At 35.7% G+C, this 13,396-nt stretch overlaps 1 protein-coding gene across 11 annotated transcripts in view; it reads left to right on the plus strand.

Annotated features, from left to right (window-relative positions):
• The window catches only part of SBF2 (SET binding factor 2), a 268,580-nt gene that overhangs the window by 211,310 nt on the left and 43,874 nt on the right, over window positions 1–13,396 (plus strand). For 7 of the 11 annotated variants that reach the window (XM_065838442.2, XM_065838445.2, XM_071808910.1 and 4 more), the window contains 8 exons: window positions 1,117–1,379; window positions 2,645–2,817; window positions 3,064–3,137; window positions 3,537–3,732; window positions 4,941–5,068; window positions 7,272–7,447; window positions 8,339–8,490; window positions 12,282–12,480. In XM_065838442.2, the coding sequence (XP_065694514.1) occupies window positions 1,117–1,379; window positions 2,645–2,817; window positions 3,064–3,137; window positions 3,537–3,732; window positions 4,941–5,068; window positions 7,272–7,447; window positions 8,339–8,490; window positions 12,282–12,480 (1,361 nt within the window). The remainder of the gene's footprint in view (window positions 1–1,116; window positions 1,380–2,644; window positions 2,818–3,063; window positions 3,138–3,536; window positions 3,733–4,940; window positions 5,069–7,271; window positions 7,448–8,338; window positions 8,491–12,281; window positions 12,481–13,396) is intronic. The other 4 variants (XM_065838444.2, XM_065838446.2, XM_065838448.2 and 1 more) reach the window with 1 other exon arrangement.

Below are 13,396 nucleotides of genomic sequence, written 5' to 3' on the forward strand. Positions count from 1 at the left end.
AGAAAGTACATCTCTAATGCAGAAATGAAAGTATAATGGGAAGCCTTGCAGCATACTACAGTAGGGTCTTTTTCTTAAGAACACAGTGAAGAACCATTTGTTATCACTCTTCTTGTATGAAAATACAATTATCAAATATGTGACTGAAAAGTGTGTGCGACCCAGAGTCCTACAGCATTGTAAAGAGAGGAAGTAAAATAGACAGAGATATTCCAAGAAATGTAGGCAGAATCAAGAAGTGAAAAAGCAAGTCAGACGTATCAGGCATAAAGAGAAAAGTACTGTAGGGTGGTGAATGGGGAGCCCCTTCCAACCTGACACTATGTAAACAAAAATGTGAACAGTAGAACTTATAAAGGGGCATCTAATTTAACCCTCACATGTGTTTATATGGAAAATTAGCCCAACTTTAACTTAGTATGCAACAAACATTTACAAGGTACCTTGTCGTTTGATAATTTAACATCAGGCTTCAGGTCACTAATATCAGCTGCCAAATTCCTTTATTCTAATTTCCTCAGGCTATAATATAATTTGACCATATGCCATCTACCTAGTTGCTTCAAGCAAATGCTAGAATTGGACTCTGACATGTAAAAACATGAATGTTTCAGCTGGAAATGATTTATATGAAATATAAATAAATGAATATATATTGAGGAAATCACCTCAACATCCTCAGAATTTGGAGGATATCACCTGCATCAAACAATGAGCTGCATGTCATTTCTCAATCTGATTTATGCTTGTTCTTATGTGACCTACTTGGATAAGCTAAGGAGAACAGCTTTATTAAAATCAGTAAACCGCTCTGAAGAAACATGGAAGACCATACAGAAGAAAAAAGTTCTTGAAGGAAATTTTGTTATTTAGATCTGTCCACATGGTGCTACTCGCATATCTCAGTAAACTACCTTCAAACCTCAGTTATTATAATCATAATTCTCCTTAAACCCTATTGAGTGTAGCTATTTGCTTTTTCTTTTTAAAATAATATATAGTTTAACTGAAGAAGTTTAATAAACATTTTAACATAATTTTGACAAAACATTGGTTTTAAGTTATAGCTTTGTTATTTCTTCTAAGTCTTTATATTGCTTTCTATATGTTTTCTAGGAGAAAAATTCTGCAGGTCCAGACCAGGATAAAACAGCGATGGACCTGGCTGCTGAGCAGTTGCGATTGTGGCCAACTCTTAATAAGCAAACGCAGCAGGAGCTAGTCCAGAATGAGGAAAGTACAGTTTTCAGTCAGGCCATTCATTTTGCTAACCTCATGGTCTACCTGCTAGTACCGCTGGATACCAGTAAGAACAAGTTACTGAGAACATCAGCTACTGGTGACTGGGAGAGTGGAAGCAACAGTATTGTCACAAACAGGTGGGTACACATGTTCAGTGGTAATCAGAACGGGCCACAATTTTCCAAAGGCTCTTGGTTTTCAGGACTTATTCTAAATACCAGATTATTTCAGTATCTTCTCTTTTTATTTCCATTAATTAAGGAGAACATATGTCTAACATGATTCCTTTTAAATAACAGAACTTAATCTGGAGTAGTTTTCCACCGTTTAAAGGAACATAAAAATTTTATTATCGCAGTAAGAATTTTTAATCTAGTAATGGAAATATTTAAGACAAACATAGGGTATGGCTAGAAAGGAAAGAGCAGCCTGAAAATTACTGTTAGTTTTTATAGAACTTGAAAAAAACAGTGTATGAACCTAAAATCAAGAAAGCATTTGTACAGCATCCATAAAATCACCATTTCTGTGCAACAGTTGCAAGGAAGAAAGGCACTGAGGTCAGAAAAAACAAGAGGGCTAAGCCACTGTGGCAAAGGTTAAATTACTAAGGAGGAGGATAACACCAGTTTACATTCCCTAGCATGCAAATCCAGGGCATTTCATAACAAGCCTTCCTCCCTCGCTATTTGTTGTCTTCGTTATCAGCTATGATCTGTCAGAATTCCCACCTGATAAAATAGTAGAACGCTACGTGAGAACACTGACATCAAGTGAAAGAAAGGCAGGTTGTCAGTATCAGACTCCCCATGGCTACTCGTTTCTGCTGACTAAACACCTCAAAACTTGGGCATTAGGACACGCTCAGTAGACAGGTTGCAGTGTATGTTGCCATGTGTGAATCTGGTCCTTGATCTTGTTATGAGAGGCATTTTTAGATATGAAAAGTACATCTCCCACTGACTTGCCTGCATTTTTTATCTGATGCACAAAAACCGCATCTTATAATCTTTTTAGCTTTTGTATGCTTTGCTCTGCCACCAAAGTATTTGTTTAATATGTCTTTCTGTATGTAACTGGATATTTGTTTACCTTGGCTTGCAAACAATGTACTTGATTCTATGAAGAGAAGACATAGAACTCACTTCCAGGCAGCCTTTTTTTCTCTTGTGGGCTAGGCATGCCTGTGCTGGACTCATGGAGGGAAAGTTCTCCATGCAGTTCTGACAGTGTTAATGGGATTGAAAATACGGTATACTTGTGGTACCTCCATATGCTTTTAGCAACGTTTATATACTATAACAAGAAAAGAAACCCACAGCTTGTCTGTCTCTAGCCAGGTATCACATGTGCCTCACCAGCTGAATTTTTCACACTTGAAATTCCTTTTGTTTATGTACAGTATTGCAGGGAGTGTTGCAGACAGTTATGACACCGAAAGTGGATTTGAGGACTCTGAGAACAATGATGTTGCAAATGCAGTTGTACGCTTTATCACCAGATTTATTGACAAGGTTTGCACAGAGAGCGGAGTTACACAGGATCACATCAAGAGTCTTCATTGCATGATACCAGGTAAGAATTGTGACCAAAAAATGGTTTTTTCATTCTTTTCCTAGTGAGATAAATGCACTTTTTACTTTCATTTACTTTCAGTGAAGTTAGATGGTTAGATTTCTTTTCTAGACTGTAATTGCTGTTGAATTTCAAATAATGATTCCCTTGATGTTTAAATTTGAGAATTTCAGAATATCAGAGTTTTAATTAAACGGTAACTTGCATATTATATGATACTTTGTTTATGGTATTACTGCTTTCCAGGCATTGTAGCAATGCACATAGAGACCTTGGAGGCTGTCCATCGTGAGAGTAGGCGGCTTCCACCAATACAGAAGGCAAGTATTATGAAACATATTTGTATTCTTTACAAGTATTAGAATCATGCAATTTAGTAATCTTTTTTCCCCCCCTCATAATGTTAGGAGGAAACATCAAAACACTAAAACAAAATTTCCACCAGTGATTAAAGTGTTTGGCTTTGGTCTCATGAAATATGAACTTATGAAAGTAGTAGAGCCAAACTTCTGATCATAAACAAGCTGTTGCGTGCCCACTCTTTTTTGAGATCTATTTCTCTTAGTTGCGTCCAAACTCCATCTCCCTTCTTTGTGCTCAGTCTCATAACAATTTTGTTTTGAAGCTTTTGTTTAGCTTTTTAAGCTATATATTATAACTAGACTGAGGTATAACACTGGTATCACCCTTACACTAACACTTTCATTTATTTGCATCAGCCCAAAATTCTACGACCAGCTTTACTGCCAGGAGAAGAATTTGTTTGTGAAGGTCTCCGTGTGCTACTGGATCCTGATGGCAGAGAGGAAGCTACAGGAGGACTGCTTGGAGGTCCTCACATCCTCCCTGCTGAAGGAGCTTTGTTCCTTACTACTTATCGAATTATATTTAAAGGCACTCCTCATGATCAACTGGGTAAGAAAAATTAAACGGTGATAACTGTATTCCTACAGATAAGCAGGACTTTGAGCTGGCCTATCCACCTATTCAAGCATCAATGTCAAAATGTATATACCTCGCAGTATAATTTTTCATGTCGATCAGATAAGAGTAATCTCTTAATATAGGTTTTTATCACTAGATATGACTGTGATTGATTTTGATTTTACTTTTAACTTAACTAGAACTAATTTCTTTAGATGAGGCATTAGATGCAAAGTGTTTGTTTATTCCTGTATATTGGTAGGTACTTAGAGTGCTGTAATTTATGTAATATAAAATCAAAATATGTACTTGTCTTAAAGGAAACTTCAGTAGACTGTCACTTGGTGTTATGGACTTTTACAGACTACCTAAAGTTAGAGTCAGAAAGTAAGGACATTCCTGACCACACTTCAGTAATTTCCATAGACTTTCTGTTTTGAGTGGGCAAAATGCTTAGTATCTTTATATCTCAGTTCCATCTGTAAAGTTCTCTAAGAGAGAACATTGTTCTGTAAAGCAGCATTACTATGCTAACTGCAGTTCTCACACAGTATATATGTTCTCTCTTAGAGAGAACATATATACTGTGTGAGAACTGCAGCTTCCACCACCGCTAGCTTTTCGTTAAACAGTTTTTTTCAGCCACCAGAAGTGTGTGAAATGACAAGTATTGAGTTAGCATTCTCCCTAAAATGATTATTAACAAATTCAGTATTCTATTTAATATATAATAGAAATAACTCTTCTAATGGCAAATTTTCATATTTTGCCATCTGCCATTTCTAAGCAGATTGTCATTCAGAAGTATAAATTTATTGTGGAAGGTTCATGGTCATGTATAAAGATATTGGTGTATATAATTTGTTGTTTATAAATTTTATCATGCATTCTGAAATTTGAATGAGCTTAAAAGTGTTTCTTCACCCCCTACCAACACAGATTTTGGAGGTGCATTTTTATTGTGTAGAAAGACTCAGAATGAAGGAGATTATTTTTCTAATAATCCCAGCTGAAATTAATCTGAAATTCAGATTACAAGTAATACTTTAGGAATTTACCAATTGAAATTAATTCTGTACCATTATTTTCATGTTGCTTTGTACCTAATCATTCCTGTCTATTCAAAGTACAATGTAATCAAAACAGAGCTGGTTCTTTGATCTAACAAGTATCTGTAAATACAATTTTATGGCCCTCAGTTGGAGAGCAGACAGTGATCCGGAGCTTTCCTATTGCATCTGTTACGAAGGAGAAGAAAATCACTATACAGAACCAACTGCAGCAGAGTATGCAGGAAGGACTGCAGATCACTTCAGCCACCTTTCAGGTAAAAGGAAGTTTTGTAAAAAATTATGTGACAACAAAGCTCAAAATATTTATGAGCAGCACTTTGTCCTGGTGTTTGTGAAGAGTTCAGTTTTCTGCCTTGTGAAGTCAATACAGAGTTCAGTTCTCTCATAGAAACACTGGCATTTCTTAGCCCTCTTTATATTTACAGAGGGTTACCATTTTTAGATTTCATTTCTTTTACTCCTTTCCCTCCCTTTCTATTTTGTATCCATTAATGGATTATGTGGGTTCCAAGATCTCTTCATGTGAGTAGAGACCTGGGCAGGCCAGTGGATAAATGCTTTCTCTTTCCTCCAGCTACATGTAAAGAGTATGGAAAACCTATAAATATTGCTTTCTTCTCAATACTTGTCACTTTACCAGCTTCCTGTAAAAATCCATGGCAGAAAGTCTTGGTGCATCTCACATGGAAGCTGTACTTTCAGGAATCTTTAGGCTAACCACCAGAACCAAAGAGCCTCCGTATATCCAGGTGGTTTTCTGTCTGTGGGATCCCCCTCAGTGTGTTCAGCAGGAGCGTGTACTGCAGAACCATCGACAGAGCTGCACTTTTAAGAATTAGCCCTCATGAAGTCTTCTTTAAATGTTTCTTCTTGGTAGCGATCTTAACTGGGGTCAAACCCTAGGAGGTAGAAAGTTGAAGGCGAAGAATTTCATATCACGGACTGAAAGCAGATTGCAGTACTTAAGATATTTAATATTTTGTTGGGTTGGCTGACTGCAGAAGTATATTTTTATTGTGAACAGTAACTCTAATATTTGAAAACATAATAAAATAGATAATCAGCATTTTTCTAGTTCCTAACAGTAAAGGACATTATTTAGCTAATCATCCTTTCAATATCCTATTCAAAAGCACAACTGAGTAAAACAAGCGAAATAAAGTTCTTTTTGTGGACTTTTGAGAGGACTTCATGAGGACTTTTATTTTCCAGAATTGTTTTTACCAGAATAGTTAGCATGCTTCAATGATGTGCTAAATACAGACACAGCTCAGTGTTTTTGGTGCTGGATTCTGGTCAAACATCATCTTTGCTTTTGTTTAGAATAGTTTTCTATTAGGTTATGAGAACAAAAACAATCAGCAAACGGTTTACTTTCTGGTCCTTTTGTAACAGCTAGAATTCAATGCAGTGTGAAATAGCCCCTCCTCTTTCTTTATTAATTATGACTTTCAGAATGTTTTGGCTGCAGTTATGCTATTTAATATCTTTAAAACTTCAAATCACTGTAACCCCAAAAAGATTCAAGGCTCCATTCAAGGAGGTCCTAGAACAACAGAGTTATTAGTCATTTGGAAAATATTTACGAAACAAGTGGAATTAAAAAAGCAATTATGAAATCTACCTTCTAGATGGCAAACAAAAGACATTCGAAAGGTGTATGCATATGCACTCAGAAATAAAGCTCTGGGATATTTCTTTGTTTGCATTTCGCAAATTCTTAAAGTTCTTTTGGGCCCTTTTTATGGATTCCCTATTTTCTTTCTCTATTTTCTTCCCCTGCCTCATCACCCCAATTGCTGATGTCATTGCTGTCATCCTTTTGGCTGAGCATGGTGGGATGGGATTTTTTTTTTTTCTTTCCTCAAAACCTTTCAAAAAGCATTTTTAGTGGATCGGATGGATCAATATTGAATAGCACAAGGTTAGTTCTTTATTGAGGTTCAGATTTCACTATTACATTTCTATACTTTGCAAGATGAGGCAAAAATTGGAATGACTAAGTAATGAAAATATAATCATTGTGATGTATGAATGCTGGAATCGTTGGTTTGGTGAGAGTCTTTGAAGTGCATTACCAACCTGAGTTCCCAGCGTACGGGCTGAGCTGACAGAGTATTTCCAAGCTAAGCTGTCCCACATGACTGGTGTTGGAACTGTTGGAGATGTCTTAGTGCCAGCACTACTGCTTGCATTTACCAACATATTTTGAGTTTGATATTATGAGAATTCTAGATGCTTTAGTGTGAGGGCATAAATGTAAAAATTAAATTAAAAAATAATAAACTGTGTAATATCCCTCAAAATCATTAAGCTATATGTACTTGTATTTGTTTTTTCCAATGGGCATAGTAATGCGTAAATATGGGGATTTTGCTGATCTGTTTTAGGATCTTTTAATTTCTTTAATTCTATTTTTTTTTGCCATTTCTAACATGTCATGTCTTTAATATGCAGTTAATTAAAGTAGCATTTGATGAAGAAGTAAGTCCTGAAGTGGTGGAAATATTTAAGAAACAATTAATGAAGTTCCGTTATCCTCAATCTATCTTCAGCACTTTTGCATTTGCAGCTGGGCAAACAGCACCACAGATAATTTTACCAAAACAAAAAGAAAAGAACACTTCATTCCGGTATAGTCATTATTATTTTATTACTGATGTTCTTGTTTAGTGTTAGTCAAATGCATTGAACAATCTGACAGCTTTGCAGAAATGCAGATTATTCAAGCAGCTTTCAGGAAAGTCAAAATAACTGATAGCTATTCTGCTATTGAATAAAAGATAGATTAGTATAGGAATTTATTACTTACCGAAATTTCTGGCTGCAGTAAATTTGAACAAGTTTGTCATTACATTTTGAAACACATACAGTGTAAGTAGCATCTTCAGCTATGCAAATTATGCCAAAATAAAACCCAGATTTCTTGTGTACTACTTCATAGGTTAATAACCTGATGTGAGTTGGAATTAATTTTACCCTCGGTGCAGTCTGTACAGTTGTCCTAGTGGTTTTTGATCTGAAGTTTGAGCTTTGTGTCCTGTTTTGAAGTTTGTGTTATACGTTAATTTTTACTAGACTAGATTTTTACTAGATCATTAGTCTATTCGAGAGTGGTAGTTCCTGTGATTCTCTGTTGATTATTGCATTATTGACACAGGAAAGCAGAATCCCAGGCTAGTCAGGGAATCTTAGAACTTTAAGATAATTTCTCTTGCCTGCCTTTACTTTGTCAACTTTGTAGATTTAGCACATTGCTAGCAAAATACAAATACCTAAAGAAAGATGATGGCTGCTTATTCATTGCCATTAGACAGACACAAATTTCTCTCAAAATAGTATAATTGGCATTTAAAAATTAATATAGGATGTGATTTTTCTGGAGGTTACAATTTTTGTTATTACATTAAATGAAAAATTATTAAACAGATTTGGGTAAGTGGGTTCATCATAATAATCTGTATGTGCTATTGTGGAGACACATAAACATTTTTCTAAATATTTTTGTTGCTGTGAATTTACAGTACCTTCTCAAAAAGCATTGTGAAAGGGGCAAAGCGTGCTGGGAAGATGACAATTGGACGCCAATATTTATTAAAGAAGAAGACGGGCACAATAGTGGAAGAAAGAGGGAATCGCCCAGGCTGGAATGAAGATGATGATATCTCTGGTAATGGTAACGCCTTTTTTTTTTCTGTGTTGGTTGATAACTGCATCCTGTTATGCTTCCATTCCAACATATTGAATAAGTAGTATCTTCAAGAAGAAATGGCAGTCTTCCTTGACTGGAAGGAGAAAGGTTACAAATATGTACATTAAGTAACTGTTTTCTTTTGTGATGATGAGGCAAAAGAGGAAGTTCATTCATTGGTAAAGCAAAATATTAGGTAATTATTTTTTTTAGTTATCAAACTATTTTAAGATAGTATCTTTTTATCATTTTTTACATCATAATAATGTAGATGGAACAGCACAGAAGCATGCTGTAGCTTCCACTTCTCTTTAGACATCATGACATCTGGAGGTAGTCTATGATAAGAAAGCAGTAGCTGGTGAAATTCAATAAAGAGCAGATACTGTGGGAGACTTTCGTGGATGCGGAAGCAACAAATGGTTTCTGAAAGCAGCAGAAGTCATTACTACTGAGAGTACCACTATTCCAAATTTTGGTTGAAAAGATTTGGGGACAGAACATAGAAAGCGATTTGGGCACTTTGTATAGTTCATATAACGGTGTGGAGTTTGACTTTCTTCCAAATACTTCTTTTTCTACCATGTGCTGCTGTCAGTAAATCCTTATCTGGACCAGTGCTAATTTATAATAAACCACTAGAGGGAACCAGATTCTCCTGTACATAAACAGGTATTGTTTTGTCATACCATTCTTTCTTTTTTTAAAAAAAAAAAAAAAAAAAAATTTCAGATAATAAAGTGTTTATCAGACACTACTAATTTCTTCAAAACATCAAACAAACCAGATCTTCCTTTTGAATATTTGGTCAGTGAACAAGGCAACTTAGGTGACTTATGAATAGATACCTAACAGTTGCCTGAAGCAGGACGGTGTTACTGCTCTGTCTCCATAATGGAGGAAAGCCATTCCAGGAAAGCTAAAAAAATATTGATTTTCTTCTTTCATTCCAGATGGTGGGGAAAAGGGCAAAAAGAAAGGATTACAAAACACTGAATGTCTTTACAGTGCTGAAAAATTATGTTCTAAATTGAATTTCCAGCATCTTCCTTAAGTGCTGACTTAGTATGCATTCTGATGTTGCATATTCTTTGGGACAGAAGCAATTCTGCTGTCTGTACCTTTGTGACTGTTGGATGATTTTGTGTCTTTCACCCAGAGACACCAAGCACAATCATATCTGTGTATTCATACTTCTCTTGATGATGAAGAAATTTTAAGAGTTTTTGCACTGCTGATGTACAAAACAACTATATTCTTCCATGAACACAGGTGTTATATGAACATTAGTGATAGTCACTTTTTTCATTCCCTAACAAACAACCAAAAATGTAAATTGTGGGGCTTCCTACCTGCTGCTTTCCAGATGTTGTGACTGGGAATGTAACAGTTTGTTTTTTCTCTCCATGCTGCTCTGACAGGTCAGGTATAGTCAGCTGACAAGAGTAGTGACTATTTCAGACACAGTACAAATAGCCATAGGAAATTTGCTATTTAATCCCTGCAATTTCTTCTGTATTGACTTCTGTGAATGACTTTTTGTTTGCAAGTCTCAAAAAGCCGAAGTATAGGAAACTATGCAGCTATACCAGCAATGAAGCAGATGTGAACTATCTGCAGCAGGTGTCTTAAAAAAAAGAAATGTTAAAGACAGGGTTGGAAGGAACTTCAGGAGATCATGTGTTCCATCTCTCTGCCCCAAGGCAAGATCCACATACTGAATCTGTTCCTCAGAGATATTTACCTAACTGTTTCTTAGACGTTTTCAAAGATGAAGGTTCCACAACTCTAGGCAATTTGTACATGTGCTTTAACCATCCCTAATGCTGGAGAAAACCAAGCAACTTTCTGATATTCGGGACTAAACATTTCCTTGCCATAAGTTAAAGCCTTCAGTTCTTATTCTGCCACCATATACATATAGAAGAGATTATTCCCTTCATTCTGATTGCAGTACTTAATGTACTTATGGTCTACTGTAATATTTCTCTGTTCTTTTCTAGTTATTGAATATCTGCAGTTCTTTCAGTTCTTTGTTTATTAGTCTTGGTGGATTGCTGATCATCTTCATTGCTCTTTTCTCAGCCCTCTTTAGCTGGTTCACATGTAACCTGCAATGTGATTTCCAAAACTGGGCACAGAACTCAAGTTATTAGTTGTTGCTAATGAACACCTAATTTGCCTCTGATTCCCCCCCATCTTTTCGTGTTCAGAGTTTAGAATTTCATTACTGCTAAATTCTGTTTACTATAGGTGATCATACTGTTGTGTTCCATAAAATAGGAGGCTGTAAAATCCACTTTTACAAGCAATAAACAGGAACAGTAAAATAGAGGGATTATTCCTCTTCTTCTCAAAATAATTAAAAAAAAAAAAATCCAACTTGAGACAGCAAAATATCTTCATTTCCCTTTTCAGGTTAGAGACATCAATATGAGCTCTTATCTCTTAGCTTTTTACACACAGGAGATGTTTTGCAAATTCTGATCACCAATATAGCTGCTTTCATGAGAGAAAAATGCATTTAGAAAAAAATATTTTTAAAAATGCACCCTCATCTTATCTGAGTCAGTAACAGCTTTCCATTCAAAATTGTTAAATCCTCGTAAATGTTTTGTACCTTCTTTCTTATCATGACAAATAGGAAAACACAGAAAAAATAGGAGGTATCCACAGCCTTAAACTCTTTATTATTTAGGTTAAATAGAGAACTGTTGGTTTTGTTTGATAAGCTGCAGTGGCAATAGAATTAATCATTTAGCTCTCATGCTAAGATACAAAAAAAATGTATGTGGGTTCTACTCTTGTAAATTCTGAATATTATCTACTGCCAGTAATATTTTAGTTGTATCATAATTTTTATTTTTTTAAATAATTTTAATTTCCAGTCTTGTAAAGTCCTGGTTTAAATTTAAATCCTTATATACTTTTCAGTGCCTCATTCCTGAAGAAATACTTCCCCTCATATGCACATATTTCAATGTTTGAGGTGGTAGCAAGTAACCGATACATGCTGTGAACAGTAAATCTGCTTTTGGAAGTATTTTGAAATAGCTGGAAGTGTCAATAACAGGCAGGTGGCAGGTTTTGTACAGAGACCTTGCTTGACTTGGATTTCAGTGTAGTTGGAACTTGTGATGGTTTTTATCTCTCATGGTTAAAGGTTTTTCTGCTTTGGAAAGTGCAGCCGATGTGCATGGCTGAAGGAAGCTACCGTTTGACATTGAAACTGAGGCATTAAGCAACCAACACTTATCAGTTGTGAAATTATGACACAAACCCATGGTTTTTTGTTTGAACTAAGCCTTAAAAAGATTGTTGCATCTTTTGAAGATAGTTTAAAAGAGTTGCGAGGTCCATTTTATTGTGGATGTTTAATGTATTTATGTGTACATTTTTCTTTTTTCTGTCTTGTGTACATCTCTGTATAGCAGTTATGAGTTTAACAGGTTTTCATAAATTGTTGAAAGATTATCTGCCTTTGGTTCAGTTCAAATGAATAGATGAGATTACATTATCCAGGATTTTAGCAAGGGAGTTGTCAGTGATGCCAATGACAAGTGAAGTAGGTAACTGTGTGATATATTCGGATTTCCTGACTAAAATATTATTTTATTGCTTATAGTTTCTATAAACTGTGGTTTGTATGTATTGGTTCTTGTAATTCGTCACTGATTGTAAGACAAACTAATACTTTGTTCTGAAGAAAACAGCATTGTTTTCTGTGTAACTGCTGGCCTCCCAAATAGCAAACTCTTAAAGATGTTTAACTTCAGTTTCAGATGACAGCGAGCTGCACACAAGTGGTACCCTAAAAGCATCAGAAAAATCAACAATGGAGCAATTAGTAGAAAGAGCTTGTTTCAGAGACTACCAACGTTTGGGACTAGGGACCATCAGCAGTAACTCTTCTCGCTCAAAAACAGAATACTTAAGGATAACTGCACTGAACAGGATGTATTCCCTTTGCAGGAGGTGAGTTTACCAGTTCAGTCAAGTAGTTGAAAATAAAGATGGCATAACACACATACCACATGGTGTATCCATTTAAGCAACTTATTCTGAGAAAATTTTTGTTTACATTAGCAGTGTTCAACCAGTGACCTTGAAACTATTTGTATTCTGCTCAGAGATTTGTCTGCTGGTGGCTGTGTATGTATTCATTACATTCAGAAAGAGTGCCAGCAATGGTAGCCGGGAGTCGGCTTTCAGAGCTGCCCCAGAAGCTATGTCAGACAACACAAGCCTTCCTTCCTCGGTTTTCCCTATAGCCCATGGAAAGAGAGCCCACCTGGACTTTTGGAAGAAGCTAACCTAGATACTCAGGATTGCCTTCTGAAGGAGTTTCTCTCTCTTGGCTTTCTACACTGATGTCTAAATCATTAGCCTATTTTTCAGCTTTCTGACTTGACAAACAAAGTTAGCTGGTAGAACTCACTCTCTTGGTATGGTTTCTGGCACTTGTTGTGTGGGTACTGGAAATTATTTGTCATATATTTACATATAAATTCTATTCTTTTCCTAAATAAAAAAGCAAGCCTCAGAAACAATTATACATAACTCTTTTCTTCAAATAAAAAACATGTTTTAAAATTGAAATAATGAAGGTATCTACACTGCTTTAAAAGTTTGTATCAGGTGCTGAATGCCACGTGCTGTGTTTTAACACATGAATGTTACTAATTGCTTTTTTGTTCCAAAAGCTAATGTAGTTAACTACCACTACCCACAAAAATTGTTTGTAATGTAAAAGCATATCTGCCTGACTCATATCAGAAGAGCATTTGCATTCTCTAAAGCCAGTTTTGGCCAGTCATTGCTTTCATTATGGATAATGAAATCACCATTTCTTCATGGAAGAAGGGCACATAAGAAAATTCACCATTTCTCC

The sequence above is a fragment of the Patagioenas fasciata genome, chromosome 5 (assembly GCF_037038585.1).
Source record: "Patagioenas fasciata isolate bPatFas1 chromosome 5, bPatFas1.hap1, whole genome shotgun sequence".
NCBI classification, from domain to species: Eukaryota; Metazoa; Chordata; class Aves; order Columbiformes; family Columbidae; genus Patagioenas; species Patagioenas fasciata.